The 14,632-nt window shown below is 32.6% G+C and overlaps 1 protein-coding gene and 1 pseudogene across 1 annotated transcript; one reads left to right on the plus strand and one right to left on the minus strand.

Moving 5' to 3' along the window:
- Window positions 1-369: 369 nt before the first annotated feature.
- Window positions 370-1,166, plus strand: LOC111281576 (cytochrome b-c1 complex subunit Rieske-4, mitochondrial-like; annotated as a pseudogene).
- Window positions 1,167-1,745: 579 nt separating this feature from the next.
- LOC111283155 (Sec14p-like phosphatidylinositol transfer family protein) lies at window positions 1,746-12,673 on the minus strand. The gene is made up of 6 exons (XM_022871585.2): window positions 12,260-12,673; window positions 11,776-12,034; window positions 11,621-11,657; window positions 11,064-11,169; window positions 10,768-10,878; window positions 1,746-2,080 (listed from the first exon to the last, which is right to left on the minus strand). The coding sequence occupies exons 1-6, from the start codon at window positions 12,431-12,433 to the stop codon at window positions 1,964-1,966; spliced, it is 804 nt and encodes a 267-aa protein (XP_022727320.1). The 5' UTR covers window positions 12,434-12,673; the 3' UTR covers window positions 1,746-1,963.
- Between the last annotated feature and the right edge of the window lie 1,959 nt (window positions 12,674-14,632).

Below are 14,632 nucleotides of genomic sequence, written 5' to 3' on the forward strand. Positions count from 1 at the left end.
AAATCGAGTTTTATGATTTCTACATTTTGTTTATACTTAATATTCAATACTAGTATTAATAAAAGTGGAAAGTAGAGAAATTTATGCTGCTTTGCTTTGTACAAGTGAGAAGCACCCGCTCACATGCACGCCGACGGAGTCTTTAGAAATTTAGGATCGAGGATTCATGCTTTAGAAGGGAAATGTTTAACATTACATGTTCATTTCATGATGGGACATAATTTTTACATATCAAGTTACTGTTATACTTTATTGTTAATATATTCAGAACATTCATTAATTCAATTACATCACATGCCATTTAGTCAGCAAAGTTCTTAAGAGAAAAACCTTTGCAGCACCTTTATGCAGTGAGTGTTATTACGTTGATATATGTAAAAGTGGCCAACTTTTAGTCAAAGGCCTGAACAGTTGTTTTATCTTCTTCTAGGTTTATCTTCAGAAGCCCTTACTCCTGAGCATCATCATATGGGAATGATCTCAGGTCTTCCTTCTAGTGTGGCAGCTGTGAAGAATCCCACTTCAAAAATCAATCATTGTGAGCATAATCATGAGGGTTTTCCACCTGGCGATCCCAGCAAGCATACATTTGCTTATTTTAGTCTTGACTGGTGGCAGGTTTGTTTATGCCTCCTTAATACGTCTTCCGGTCCTCAAGTTTGTTCTGAGCATGTCAGCCAGCAAAGATGTCCTTGCTTTCGCCTCCCTTGAGGTTGACCTCTCTAGCATTGAGCCAAGGACTACTGTTATTGTCAAGTGGAGATTTTATCAGACGCAGAACGGAGGAGGACATCGAGGTGGCTAACAGCGTTGACATTGCATCCAATCATGATCCCAGGAGGATGCAGTCAGAGTTAAGAATCCAGAATGGCTTATTGTTATTGGTTTCTGCACACATTTGGGGTGCATTCCCCTCCAAATGCTGGTGACTTTGGTGGTTGGTTCTGCTCGTGTCATGGTCCACGTTATGACGTGTCTGATAGGATCCGAAAGGGCCTGCACCATACAATCTAGAGGTACCCACATACAGCTTCTTGGACGAGAACAAGTTGCCAATTAGGTGATAAAGAAATTATTGCTGTGGAGCAGTAGTCTTACTGCAAAATGTCATATAATTTTTCAATACACATGAGGACAGTGAATTTATTATGTTTTCCGGATCCTGTATCTGCTGCCTGTTTTGAGATGGGCCGAGGTTCTGAATAACAAAACAGAATTTGTTGATCATTTTCAGTTTTAATGGCGCCTATGCATTTTTTAATGGCGCTTATGCATTTAGTTTTCCGAATAATCCCATTTAAAAAAAAAATTTAACGCCCCTTTGCTGTTAGAGTATTTATGGATCAATGATTCTGTAATTGTCATGTATGGTATATAAATCTAAATTACAGAAACAGTCTTTCATAGAAGTTTTAAATTAGTAAGTTAAATATTCGAGGAAGAACTCTGACCTCATGTGAGGTGTTCTTCGAACATATCTTAGGTAATGAGAAATTGTGGTCATGAATGAGAACCTCATTTATGATTAGGTGACCACCAGCTTGAATCCAGCTGGAAGTTTGATGAATGCGGGCATTCACGTGCTATTTGTATTCAGCCATACCAAGGTGAAATGGGATCCATCCTCTCGAGCAATGTTTAGGCGAGTAAATCATAAAATCCAGTAGCCGCTACTACCACCACAGATTTTATACATGCACGCATATATATATATATATATATATATATATATATATAGAGAGAGAGAGAGAGAGAGAGAGAGAGATTTATATTTATTTCAAACTGCATAAAGATTCAAGAGTTTACATATCTATAATCTTAATAATGTTTTATAAAAGATTATGCGCCCCTATCTGGATAGGGTGATGATATAGAATATAGATTTGAAATCTCCTTGTTGTCTATTCCTCCACATCCATGCCTATAATAAGCTGCAGTGCAGAAATAAGAAACATTGGTCAAGTTAGCAGTCCTGGATAGCAACCAATGGCAGTTTGCCTCCATATATATCTGGAAGTTGGTTATCATCAATGTCCCCAAGCAAAATGGACTTGAGCTTTTTCTTCTCAACAAAAACTATCTGCAAAGGGATTTGGAAGATGGGGAATCAGAATCATGTTAAAAGTAAAGAAATGAATTTAAGAATTATTGAGCAGAGTGGTTTTAAGTACGCCCTTAATTCACACCTGCATCAACACCAATCTCGTATATTCTGGTCTTATCTATATACACAGTGTCAAACCAAAATGCATGATACCGACAATGTTGGTTCAATAGCTTTAACTGGTCTAATAGTATCTTGATGTGATAAATTTCACCTTGTCAATTCCTCTTTACCTTCCCAATTATTGCATACAAGCCTCGTCAGACAATATTGGTGCTCTATATAAATCCAGCTCTTTATTTTTCCTGAAGTATTTATGTAGGATACATACACACCTAAAAGTGGCTATTGACGGTATTGTTGAGAATATTAACTCAAATCTCATAAGAGATTTGTTTGGAATTTGTTAGAGATTTGTTAGATATTGTTGGATGGACAAAAAGAGTTGCAAGAGAAGAATTCTAAGAGAAAAAGAATTCTTAATAGGCAAGTTTGACTTACAAGAGAAAAATTCTAAGAGGAAAGAGATTCTTAATGGACAAGCTTGTATGTTTATAAATAAGTGAAGTCTCTATAGGGGTAGATATGAGAAAAAGATGTAAGAGAGTTGTATGGTTTTGTGGGATAGAAACCCCATAAGAGTATTAGGGCTCTATGTCTTATGGGTGTGTATGTTTGTTTGTGAGTAGACTAGAGGAGATTGAGAGGGTCCACATAGGTATGATGTATGAGAGCATATGAGTATGTGTGTGATTATGTTGAAAGAGTGCACAAGGATTTGGTTTGTGTTTGTTTAGATTGAGAATACTCTATATGACTAGAAGAGATTGAAAGTGTCTTATGAGTATTGATTATTGAGTGAGGTCGATGATTTGATATATGTTTGTAATTCTTTACAACTAATAGATCTTGTTTCTCATCCGTGGACGTAGGTTGATTTGACTGAACCACGTTAAATTGTTATCTCTTGTGTGTTTGATTTATTGTTTGATTTTACTTCCGCTGATGTGATTGGATTTGAAGCTTTTAGCCCAACAAATGGTATCAGAGCTGTGGTGTCAGAGCTGTGGTGTTCCCCAACAAGTGGTATCAGAACTGAAAGTTTGAAACGTGGGAAGAGTCAAAGGTTCAAGACGTGGGAAGAGCTGAAGGTTTGAGATGTGAGAAGAACATGGTTTGAGACATGGGAAAAGGAAAGCTTAGAGGAGCTCGATTCAAGAGAAAAGTTCGAGTTCAAGTTTTGAGGATTGAAGATCAGTTTGTATGAAGCGTGAAGACACATAAGAGAAGATGATTGTGAGACTTTTATTACAAGTGGAGTCAAGCATGTCTTAAGCATGTCTAACATGAAGACAGATGATTTGATGGAATTAGAGTCAAGGTGGATATTGTTGGAAATATTGACTCAAATCTCATAAGAGATTTATTTAAGATTTGTTAGAGATTTATTAAATATTGCTGGATGGACAAAAAGAGTTCTAAAAGAAAAATTCTAAGAGAATGACGATTCTTAATAGGTAATTTTGACTTGCAAGTGAAGAATTCTAAAAGAAAAAGTATTCTTAATAGGCAAGTTTGTATGGTTATAAATAGGTGAAGTCTCTATAAGATTAGGTATGAAAAAAAGATGTAAAATAGTTACAGGATTTTATGAGATAGATACTCTATAGAAGTATTGGGGCTCTACGTCTTATGAGTATATATGTTTGTTTGTGAGTGGACCAGAGGAGACTTAAAAGGTCCACATAAGTATGATGTATGGGAGCATATAGGTATGTGTTTGATTATATTGAAAGAGTGCACAAGAGTTTGTGTTTGTGTTTGTTTGGATTAAAAATACTCCATAAGACTAGAAGAGATTGAGAGTGTCTTATTAGTATTGATTGTTGAGCGAGATTGATGATTTGATATATGTTTGTAATTCTCTACAACTAGTGGATCTTGTTTCTCATCCGTGGACGTAGGTTGATTGGACTGAACCACGTTAAATTGTTGTCTCTTGTGTGTTTGATTTATTGTTTGATTTTGCTTTCGCTGGTGTGATTGGATTGGAGGCTTTTAGCCCAACAAATGGTATCAGAGCTGTGGTATTCCCCAACAAGTGGTATCAGAACCGAAGGCTTGAAACGTGGGAAGAGTCAAAAGTTCAAGACGTGGAAGAGCTGAAGGTTCAAGATGTGGGAAGAATATGGTTTGAGACATGAGAAGAGACAAGCTTAGAGGAGTTCGATCCAAGAGAAGAGTTCGAGTTCAAGTTTTGAGAATTGAAGATCAGTTTGTATTAAGCGTAAAGACATACAAGAGAAGATAATTATAAGACTTTTATTACAAGTGGAGCCAAACATGTCTTAAGCATGTCTAGCATAAAGACAGATGATTTGATGAAATTTGAGTTAAGGAAAAGATCGTTACGAATATTGACTCAAATCTCATAAAAGATTTGTTTGAGATTTGTTAATATTGCTGAATAGACAAGAAGACCTACAAAGAAAAATTTTAAGAGACTAAGAATTTTTAATAGGTAAGTTTGATTTGAAAGAGAAGAATTCTAAAAGGAAAAAGATTCTTAATAGATAAGTTTGACTTACAGGAAAAAAATTCTAAGAGGAGAATGATTCTTAATGGGCAAGTTTGTATGGTTATAAATAAGTGAAGTCTCTATAGGGTTAGGTATGAAAAAAATATGTAAGAAAATTGTACGATTTTATGGGATAGACATCCCATAGGAGTATTGGAGATCTACGTCTTATGGATGTGTATGTTTATAAGTGGACTAGAAGAGATTGAGAGGATCCACATAAGTATGATGTATGAGAGCATATGGGTATGTATTTAGTTATGTCGAAAAAGTGCACAAGGGTTTGGATTTGTATTTGTTTGGATTGAAAATACTCCAATGACTAGAGAAAATTGAGAGTGTCTTATGAGTATTGATTGTTAAGTGAGGTTGATAATTTGATATATGTTTGTAATTCTCTACAACTAGTGAATCTTGTTTCTCATTCATATACGTAGGTTGATTGGATCGAATCACGTTAAATTGTTGTCTCTTGTGTGTTTGATTTATTGTTTGATTTTACTTCTGCTGGTGTGATTGGATTGAAAGCTTTTAGCCCAACAAAAAATATCAGAGTTGTGGTGTCAGAGCTATGGTGTTCCCTAACAAGTGATATCAGAGCTGAAGATTCGAAACATAGAAATAGTCAAAGGTTAAAGACGTAGAAGAGCTGAAAGTTCAAGATGTGAGAAGAACATGATTTGAGACATGAGAAGAGACAAGCTTAGAGGAGCTCGATTCAAGAGAAGAGTTCGAGTTCAAGTTTTGAGGATTGAAGATCAGTTTGTATGAAGCGTGAAGACACACAAGAGAAGATTGTGAGACTTTTAGTGCAGGTGGAGCCAAGCATGTCTTAAGCACGTCTAGCATGAAGACAGATGATTTGATGAAATTTGAATCAATGTGGAGATTGTTTGAAATATTGACTCAACTCTCATAAGATATTTGTTTGAAATTTGTTAGAGATTTGTTAAATATTGCTGGATGGACAAGAAGACTTGCAAAAAAAAATTTAAGAGAACGAGAATTCTTAATAGGTAAGTTTGACTTACAAGAGAAAAATTATAAAAAGAAAAAAATTCTTAATAAGCAAGTTTAACTTACAGAAGAAAAATTCTAAGATGAAAGGGATTCTTAATGGACAAATTTATATGATTATAAATAAGTGAAGTCTATATAAGATTAGACATAAGAAAAAAATGTAAGAGAATTGTAAGGTTTTGTGAGATGACACACTATAAGAGTATTGAGGCTTTATGTCTTATGGATGTGTATGTTTGTTTGTGAGTAGACTAAAAGAGACTCAGAGTATCCACATAGATATGATGTATGGGAGCATATAGGCATGTGTTTAGTTATGTTGAAAGAGTGCACAAGGGTTTGAGTTTGTGTTTGTTTGGATTGAGAATACTCTATAAGACTAAAATAAATTAAGAGTGTCTTATGAGTATTGATTGTTGAATGAGGTTGATGATTTTATATATGTTTGTAATTCTCTACAACTAGTGGATCTTGTTTCTTATCTGTGGACGTAAGTTGATTGGACCGAACCACGTGAAATTGTTGTCTCTTGTGTGTTTGATTTATTGTTTGATTTTACTTCTGCTGGTGTGATTAGATTGGAGGCTTTTAGTCCAACAAATGATATCAGAGCTGTGGTGTTTCTCAACAAGTTGTATCAGAGCTGAATGTTCGAAACGTGTGAAGAGTCAAAAGTTCAAGACGTGAGAAGAGTTGAAGGTTTGAGACGTAAGAAGAACATGATTTGAGACATGAAAAGATGTAAGCTTAGAGGTGCTCGATTCAAAAGAAGAGTTCGAGTTCAAGTTTTGAGGATTGAAGATCAATTTGTATTAAGCGTGAAGACACAAAAAAAAGTGATTGTGAGACTTTTAGTGCAGGTAGAGTCAAGCATGTTTTAAGCATGTCTAGCATAAAAACAGATGATTTGATGAAATTTGAGTCAAGGTGAAAATTGTTAGGAATATTGACTCAAATCTCATAAGAGATTTGTTTGAAATTTGTTAGAGATTTGTTAAATATTGTTAGATGTATAAGAAAACTTGCAAAAGAAGAATTCTAAGAGAATGAAGATTCTTAATAGATAAGTTTGACTTACAAGAAAAAAATTTTAAAAGAAAAAAAATTCTTAATATGTAAGTTTGACTTACAGAAAAAAAATTCTAAGAGGAGAGAGATTCTTAATGGGTAAATTTGTATGGTTATAAATAAGTGAAGTCTTTATAGGGTTAGGTATGAAAAAAAAATGTAAGAGAATTGTAAAATTTTGTGGGATAGACACACCATAAAAGTATTGGGCTTTATGACTTATGGGTGTATATGTTTGTTTGTGAGTGAACTAAAAAAGACTGAGAAGATCCACATAACTATGATGTATGAAAGCATATAGGTATGTGTTTGATTATGTTAAAAAAGTACACAAGGGTTTGAATTTGTATTTGTTTGGATTGAAAATACTCTATAAGACTAGAAGAGATTGAGAGTGTTTTATGAGTATTGATTGTTGAGTGAGATTGATGATTTGATATATGTTTGTAATTTTTTACAACTAATAAATCTTATTTCTTATCCGTGGACGTAAGTTGATTGAACCGAATTACATTAAATTGTTGTCTCTTGTGTGTTTGATTTATTGTTTAATTTTACTTCTGCTGGTGTGATTGGATTGAAAGCTTTTAACCTAACAAATGGTATCAGAACTGTGATGTCAGAGCTGTGACGTTTTCCAACAAGTGGTATCAAAGTTGAATGTTCGAAACGTGAGAAGAGTCAAAGGTTCAAGTCATGAGAAAAGCTGAAGGTTCGAGATGTAGGAAGAACATGATTTGAGACATGGAAAGAGATAAGCTTAGAGGAGCTCGATTCGAGAGAAGAGTTCGAGTTCAAGTTTTGATGATTGAAGATCGATTTGTATGAAGCGTGAAGACATACAAGAAAAGATGATTGTGAGACTTTTAGTGCAGGTGAAGCCAAGCATGTCTTAAGCATGTCTAGCATGAAGATAAATGATTTGATAAAATTTGAGTCAAGATGAAGATTGTTAGGAATATTGACTCAAATCTCATAAGAGATTTGTTTGAGATTTGTTAGATATTTTTTAAATATTTTTGGATGGATAAAAAGACTTACAAAAAAAATTCTAAGAAAATGAAGATTCTTAATAAGTAAGTTTGACTTGCAAAAAAAAAATTCTAAAAAAAAAAGTATTCTTAATAAGCAAGTTTGACTTACAGAAAAAAAATTTTAAGAGGAGAGAAATTCTTAATGTGCAAGTTTGTATGATTATAAATAAGTAAAGTCTCTGTAAGATTAGGTATGAAAAAAAATTGTAAAAGAATTATAAGATTTTGTGAGATAGAAACACCATAAGAGTATTAGGGTTCTACGTCTTATGGATGTATATATTTGTTTATTAGTGGACTAAAAAAAACTGAGAGGATCTACGTAGGTATGATGTATGGAAGTATATGGGTATGTGTTTGATTATGTTGAAAGAGTGCACAAGGATTTAAGTTTGTATTTGTTTGGATTAAGAATACTCTATAGGACTAGAAGAGATTGAGAGTGTCTTATGAGTATTGATTGTTGAGTGAGGTTGATGATTTGATATATATTTGTAATTCTCTACAACTAGTGGATTTTGTTTCTCCTCCGTAGACGTAGGTTGATTGGATCGAACCTTGTTAAATTATTATCTCTTGTGCGTTTAATTTATTATTTGATTTTACTTTTGCTGGTATTATTGGATTGGAAGCTTTTAGCCCAACAAATGGTATCAGAGCTATGGTGTCAGAGCTGAGGTCTTTCCCAACAAGTAGTATCAAAACTGAAAGTTCGAAACGTGAGAAAAGTCAAAGTTTCAAGATGTGAGAAGAACTGAAAGTTTGAGATGTGAGAAGAATATGGTTTGAGACATGAAAAAAGGTAAACTTAGAGGAGCTCGATTCAAAAAAAGAGTTCGAGTTCAAGTTTTGAAGATTGAAGATCAGTTTGTATGAAGCATGAAGACACACAAGAAAAGATGATTGTAAGACTTTTATTACAGGTGAAGCCAAGCATGTCTTAAGTATGTCGAGCATGAAGATAGATGATTTGATAAAATTTAAGTCAAGGTGAAAATTGTTGAAAATATTGACTTAAATCCTTTAAGAGATTTGTTTGAAATTTGTTAGAGATTTGTTAAATATTACTGGATAGACAAGAAGACTTGCAAAAGAAGAATTCAAAGAGAATGAAGATTCTTAATAGGTAAGTTTGACTTGCAAGAAAAAAATTTTAAAAGAAAAAAAACTCTTAATAGGCAAGTTTGACTTACAAGAAAAAAATTTTAAGAAGAGAGGGATTCTTAATGGACAAGTTTGTATGATTATAAATAGGTGAAATCTCTATAGGGTTAGGTATGAAAAAAAGATGTAAAAAAATTATGGGATAGACATCCCACAGGAGTATTGAGGCTCTACGTCTTATGGGTGTGTATGTTTGTTTGTGAGTGAAATAGAAGAGACTGACAGAGTCCACATAAGTATGATGTATGAGAGCATATGGATATGTGTTTGGTTATGTTGAAAGAGTGCACAAGAGTTTGAGTTTGTGTTTGTTTGGATTGAGAATACTCAGTAGGACTAGAAAAGATTGAGAATGTCTTATGAGTATTGATTGTTGAGTGAGGTTGATGATTTGATATATGTTTGTAATTCTCTACAACTAGTGGATCTTGTTTCTCATCGGTGGACGTAGGTTGATTGGACCGAGTCACATTAAATTGTTGTCTCTTGTGTGTTTGATTTATTGTTTGATTTTGCTTTCGCTGGTGTGATTGGATTGGAGGCTTTTAGCTCAACAAATAATGTCAGAGCTGTGGTGTTCCGCAACAAGTGATATCAGAGCTGAAGGTTCGAAACGTGGGAAGAGCTGAAGGTTCGAGATGTGAGAAGAACATGGTTTGAGACATGGGAAGAGACAAGCTTAAAGGAGCTCAATTCAAGAGAAGAGTTCGAGTTCAAGTTTTGAGGATTGAAGATTAGTTTGTATGAAGCATGAAGACACACAAGAGAAGATGATTGTGAGATTTTTGTTACAAGTGGAGCCAAGCATGTCTTAAGCATGTCTAGCATGAAGACAGATGATTTGATGAAATTTGTGTTAAAGTGAAGATTGTTAGGAATATTGACTCAAATCCCATAAGAGATTTATTTGAGATTTGTTAAAGATTTGTTAAATATTGTTGGATGGACAAGAAGACTTGCAAAAGCATAATTCTAAGAGAATGAAAATTTTTAATAGGTAAGTCTGACTTGCAAGAGAAGAATTTTAAAAGAAAAGAAATTCTTAATAGGCAAGTTTGACTTATAGAGAAAAATTCTAAAACGAGAGGGATTCTTAATGGGCAAGTTTGTATGATTATAATAAGTGAAATCTCTATAAGGTTAGGTATGAGAAAAATATGTAAGAGAGTTGTAAGGTTTTGTGAGATAGACACCCCATAAGAGTATTAGGGCTCTACATGTGATGGGTGTGTATGTTTGTTTGTGAGTAGACTAGAGGAGAGTGAGAGGGTCCACATAGGTATGATGTATGGGAGCATATGGGTATGTGTTTAGTTATGTTGAAAGAATACACAAGAGTTTGGGTTTGTGTTTGTTTGGATTGAAAATATTCAATAGAACTAGAGGAGATTAAGAGTGTCTTATGAGTATTGATTGTTGAGTGAGGTTGATGATTTGATATATATTTGTAATTCTCTACAACTAGTGAATCTTGTTTCTCATCCATGGACGTAGGTTGATTGGACCGAAACACGTTAAATTGTTGTCTCTTGTGTGTTTGATTTATTGTTTGATTTTGCTTCCGCTGGTGTGATTGGATTGAAGGCTTTTAGCCCAACAGGTATAAACCTCCAAATAAAAAGAAACCTCTTAAAAAGAAAAATGAAAGCAACCATGTTTAACATGTATTTATGTCCTACATTCATGCAGGAGCCCAAGCAACATAGCTGGTTTTCCATGGGTCCTTGATCCAAGGTATAATCAACATGCAGGAATAAGCATTTTTTTTTTTTTAAATGGAAAGGCATTGCATGGTTTACCTTCTTCTTGGTTCTGCTGTCGATGAATGGGTAAACAACCTTCCAGACAGTCATGAATATGTAAGGCACATTAACAATAAATAACTTGGCCAGCCTCTCTGGATAGCAATCCTGTAACCAAAACAGTTGAATTACTGCTATAAGTCTTCCTGGAGCAACATATTCCTATATAAGTCATCTGATGTAACATATTCTTATGCCTGTCTAAATGCATTTATAATGCAATTGATAGTTTATGTAATCTTGTAAAATCAATAATTTGATCTCCGATGATGCTAGATGGTTAAAGATCAAACCTGCAAGATTGATAGAGAAGCTACATAAGCACGAATGTCACTATTAGAGTATCCCCATCCTTCAAGATCTCCAATTCCCACAAACTTTTCCTGTCCTTTTGGCATTCTGAAACACCAATGAAAAAGAATCCAAGCATGATTTTTTTTTTTGAGATAAATAAAAAATATGAAAAGGATGGAGATTATCCATTGCTTTTTGGCAAAGATTCAAATTTATTGTCTACATCAAGGTGCTTGTTTGGGAATGGTGGCATATAATGAACTTAACCATATACCTTGATTCAAAGCAATAAAAATCAATATGCAAAGATAATTCTGAACCCTTCTCTCCTAGAAATGAAGAAAAAGAAAAGTTCCATTTGCAAAGGTTATCTACGGGAGATAAGAGGTGCTGGCTAATCACAAACAAGCATTTTGACAGGAAAATTGTAATAATTCAGCTCAGGTCCACTCAATCAAAAGTCCAAACATACCAATACATTCTTCTCCAAAGCTATGATATTTCAGTACTGTAAATTTCGCTACTAAGTTTCTTGATGGGCAGTCAAGTTATTTACCTGGCACATATTTTCTCTAAACCATAGACAACAAAGCCTGCAAAAAAAAAAACAAGCCATTTCAGTAACCAAATATGCAATTCTTTGTTCAATTCTTTTCAAGATAAAATGGCAAGAAACAGAAATAGAACGTGTTATGAAATCCATAAACATACGTTTGAACTCCTCCAGATTTCCTTTGGTGGGTTTGTGTCTACCCCCAAAGGCAACAACAATAGGGCGCCCCTGTTTATCAAGACCTTGCATACAGAGCTTATTATGAGCCAGCTGAGTGGAAATCTCGGATTCAGATATGAACCCCTTTGGTACAAATGTTCTCTTCCAGCTTAGGTACTTGAGGAACATGGTAGATGCTTTCTCTATATCTAAATCACGAGCTCGCAGGAATCTCCGGATCATTAAATCATCAACATCCTTTAAACAGAAAAGAAGCAAAATCACTACATGGGTAGTAAAACAGAAGATATTTTGTAAGCAAAAGAAGAGATTTATTTTTAACATAGTTAAAAGTATTTTATTTGATATTTATGTATAATTAACATGATTCCAAAAAAGGAAGACTAAGAAAAACCAAAGTCAAAGCTGGGAACTTTAAAATTGCTCCATGGCAACTACAAATGCCAAAAAAAGAAAAAGCACCTTGGCAGATGGATCTTCTCTCTCGACAAGAGCTCTCATAATGCCAACTTTGCTTCGCTCTATCTCATCGCTTATCTCTATCTTGTCTTCTTTTTCTTCTTCGTCTTCACAGTCCTTGAATTCCATTTCTTCTTCTTCTTCTTCTTTACTCTCCTTTGCCTTCTGCTTTTCCATTTTCCTTTTCTCCTGGAACTCTCTCTCACCCAAGATTCCGATTAAAACAAAACAGAGAGAAAGAGAGAGAGAGAGAGAGAGCTAGAAAAGGGTATTACATGCGAGCGAACAGGTTCGGTAAGGAAGGAGGATCAAAACGTATGGACTCTAACACTGACAGACACCCGTTTCTGATGGTGTTTGCATTTGGTAAAGTCAAAGCCTCATTTTCTTGTGGCTGATTCTTTACAATGAAACAACGTACTTTTCTTTGTTGTTGAATATTTATTATTTAATTATTGAAAAAAAAAAAAAAAAAAAGAGTAAGATCTCTGTTATTGAGTGTTGACTTAAATCACCAACCCCTTTCTTCACCTTTCTCGCTTGGAAAAATCAGTGTCTTTTCCTTTCTTTATTTATTTATTTTTAAATTTTAAAATTAATTCTGGTCAAAAAGAGCTTTAAAATTAATTATTTTAGACAACAAAAAGGAACAAGAAGGCCAATTGAAGCAAAAAAAAAAAAAGAAAAAAAATCTATGGTTTTGCTAATTAATTTTTTTGGTAATAGATAACAAGCTATTTTCTGGCTTTGTATCAATTAATTTTTTCCATTAATTTGATATATTTAAGATTTTGTTCCCATAAAATTGAACTTGAATTAAAAAAAAGAAAAATTTTTTCTTATCGAACTGAGTTAATTTTTTATGAATTTATTAATTAATAATTTGTGCATAATAAATTAACAGTAAAAGTTAAAAAGGAAGGAGAAATACAAGCAGCTAAAAGCTAATGGTAAGGATGTTATGCCACTTGGACGGATTGTACTAATTTGTTATGTGCAGCTGGGTTGGGCTACCTAATTCAAGTAAAGTCGTTGGAAAGTATAAAACTTCCGCGTATTGGGTCGTTTTCCACATTTTTATTTTCTTATCATTAAAATAAATGATTATCCCATTGTTTTCCAACTGTTTTTTTAAAGTCGTCGTTTCACATTAAATTCTATTTTTTTTGTCAACTGTTGTATGGTTTTTTTAAGTTAGGTCTAATGATTTATGTATTTATATTATTTAAATTATATATTATAATTTATATTAATATAAAAATATAAAATATTTTTTATTTTATTAAATTTATATATAATTATTATTAAACTATTAAATCATATTAATTTTGTATCTTTTTTTGCATTGTATTTATATTAGTGTCATATCATTATAATATATTTTAAATTATCAAATCTAATTAAAGCTTGATTTATTTATCAAATTAATAGAATGCATCCAGTACTTTTTGATCTTTTTTTTATATTTATTAATATTTATTTTTTATTTTAATATATGTAAATTAAATAATTAAAATATATTTTATAAATAAATGTATTTCTAATAATTTATTAAATATTAGTTTAATTTCTATTTTTAATAATTATTTTTTATTTATTTTATCATTATAACTAAATATTCCACAATTACAAACTTAATTATTATATTATTTTGTTCTTTCATTTAAAAATTGAAATATTTGTGCATTTGAATATTTATAAAATTGTATTGATCAATAAACTCATAAAAGAATATTTTAAAAAAATAAAAAATAGATATTTTGCAAATATTTATATTAAGTATATATTGAATATATAACTAGATAGATATCAAAGAAAAATTTTCAAGATTATTTTTTTATTTAGTTTAAGCTTAATCTTGAACTTGCTTATCTAATTGGTTGGATGATACCCAGATTGGGTCAAGTTGAAAATTGCCCGATCATTTTTTTTTTTACTTTTTGTTTTTTTTTCTACCGTAAAAACTCATTTTCCAAGTAAATTTAAACTTAATAACAACTCTTCTTTGTTTTTTCTTTTTCTATCCCAAAATTTGTCTTCAATCTTTAAGCACCTCTCACACCCTCTGTCCTCACATTACTAGTTTCATTGGTGGTAGTGTTATTGTTGGTGTCTTCTTTATTTCTCTTGGATGGTCCCTTTCTTTCCTTTTTTTTTTCTTTTTTTTTCAATCTTACCTCTAAAAACAAAACCCTAAGAAATTCCTTCATTTTTATTTTTAAATAATCTTTCAAATGGATTTTTTGTTGTTAGTGTGGTTACATGACTTATATCTTTGGATTGATTGAAGTTTTTTTTTATAGAGAGAGTTATTGCTTTTTATGATAAGATTTTTTTTATTTTTTATTTTTAAATTCCTTTTTGTTGTCAACAGTG

The sequence above is a fragment of the Durio zibethinus genome, chromosome 5 (assembly GCF_047325235.1).
Source record: "Durio zibethinus cultivar Kanyao isolate XHJ-2024 chromosome 5, ASM4732523v1, whole genome shotgun sequence".
NCBI lineage: Eukaryota > Viridiplantae > Streptophyta > Magnoliopsida > Malvales > Malvaceae > Durio > Durio zibethinus.

What these genes read in the sequence shown, in the direction of transcription:
- LOC111283155 (XM_022871585.2), bottom strand. Translation starts at nt 12,433, where the DNA reads ATGGAAAAGCAGAAGGCAAAGGAGAGTAAAGAAGAAGAAGAAGAAGAA. An exon ending in AAATCTGGAGGAGTTCAAAC is followed by an intron (nt 11,658 to 11,775) that starts GTATGTTTATGG and finishes TTTTTTTTGCAG; the next exon opens with GCTTTGTTGTCTATGGTTTA. An exon ending in CTTCTCTATCAATCTTGCAG is followed by an intron (nt 10,879 to 11,063) that starts GTTTGATCTTTA and finishes TTTTGGTTACAG; the next exon opens with GATTGCTATCCAGAGAGGCT.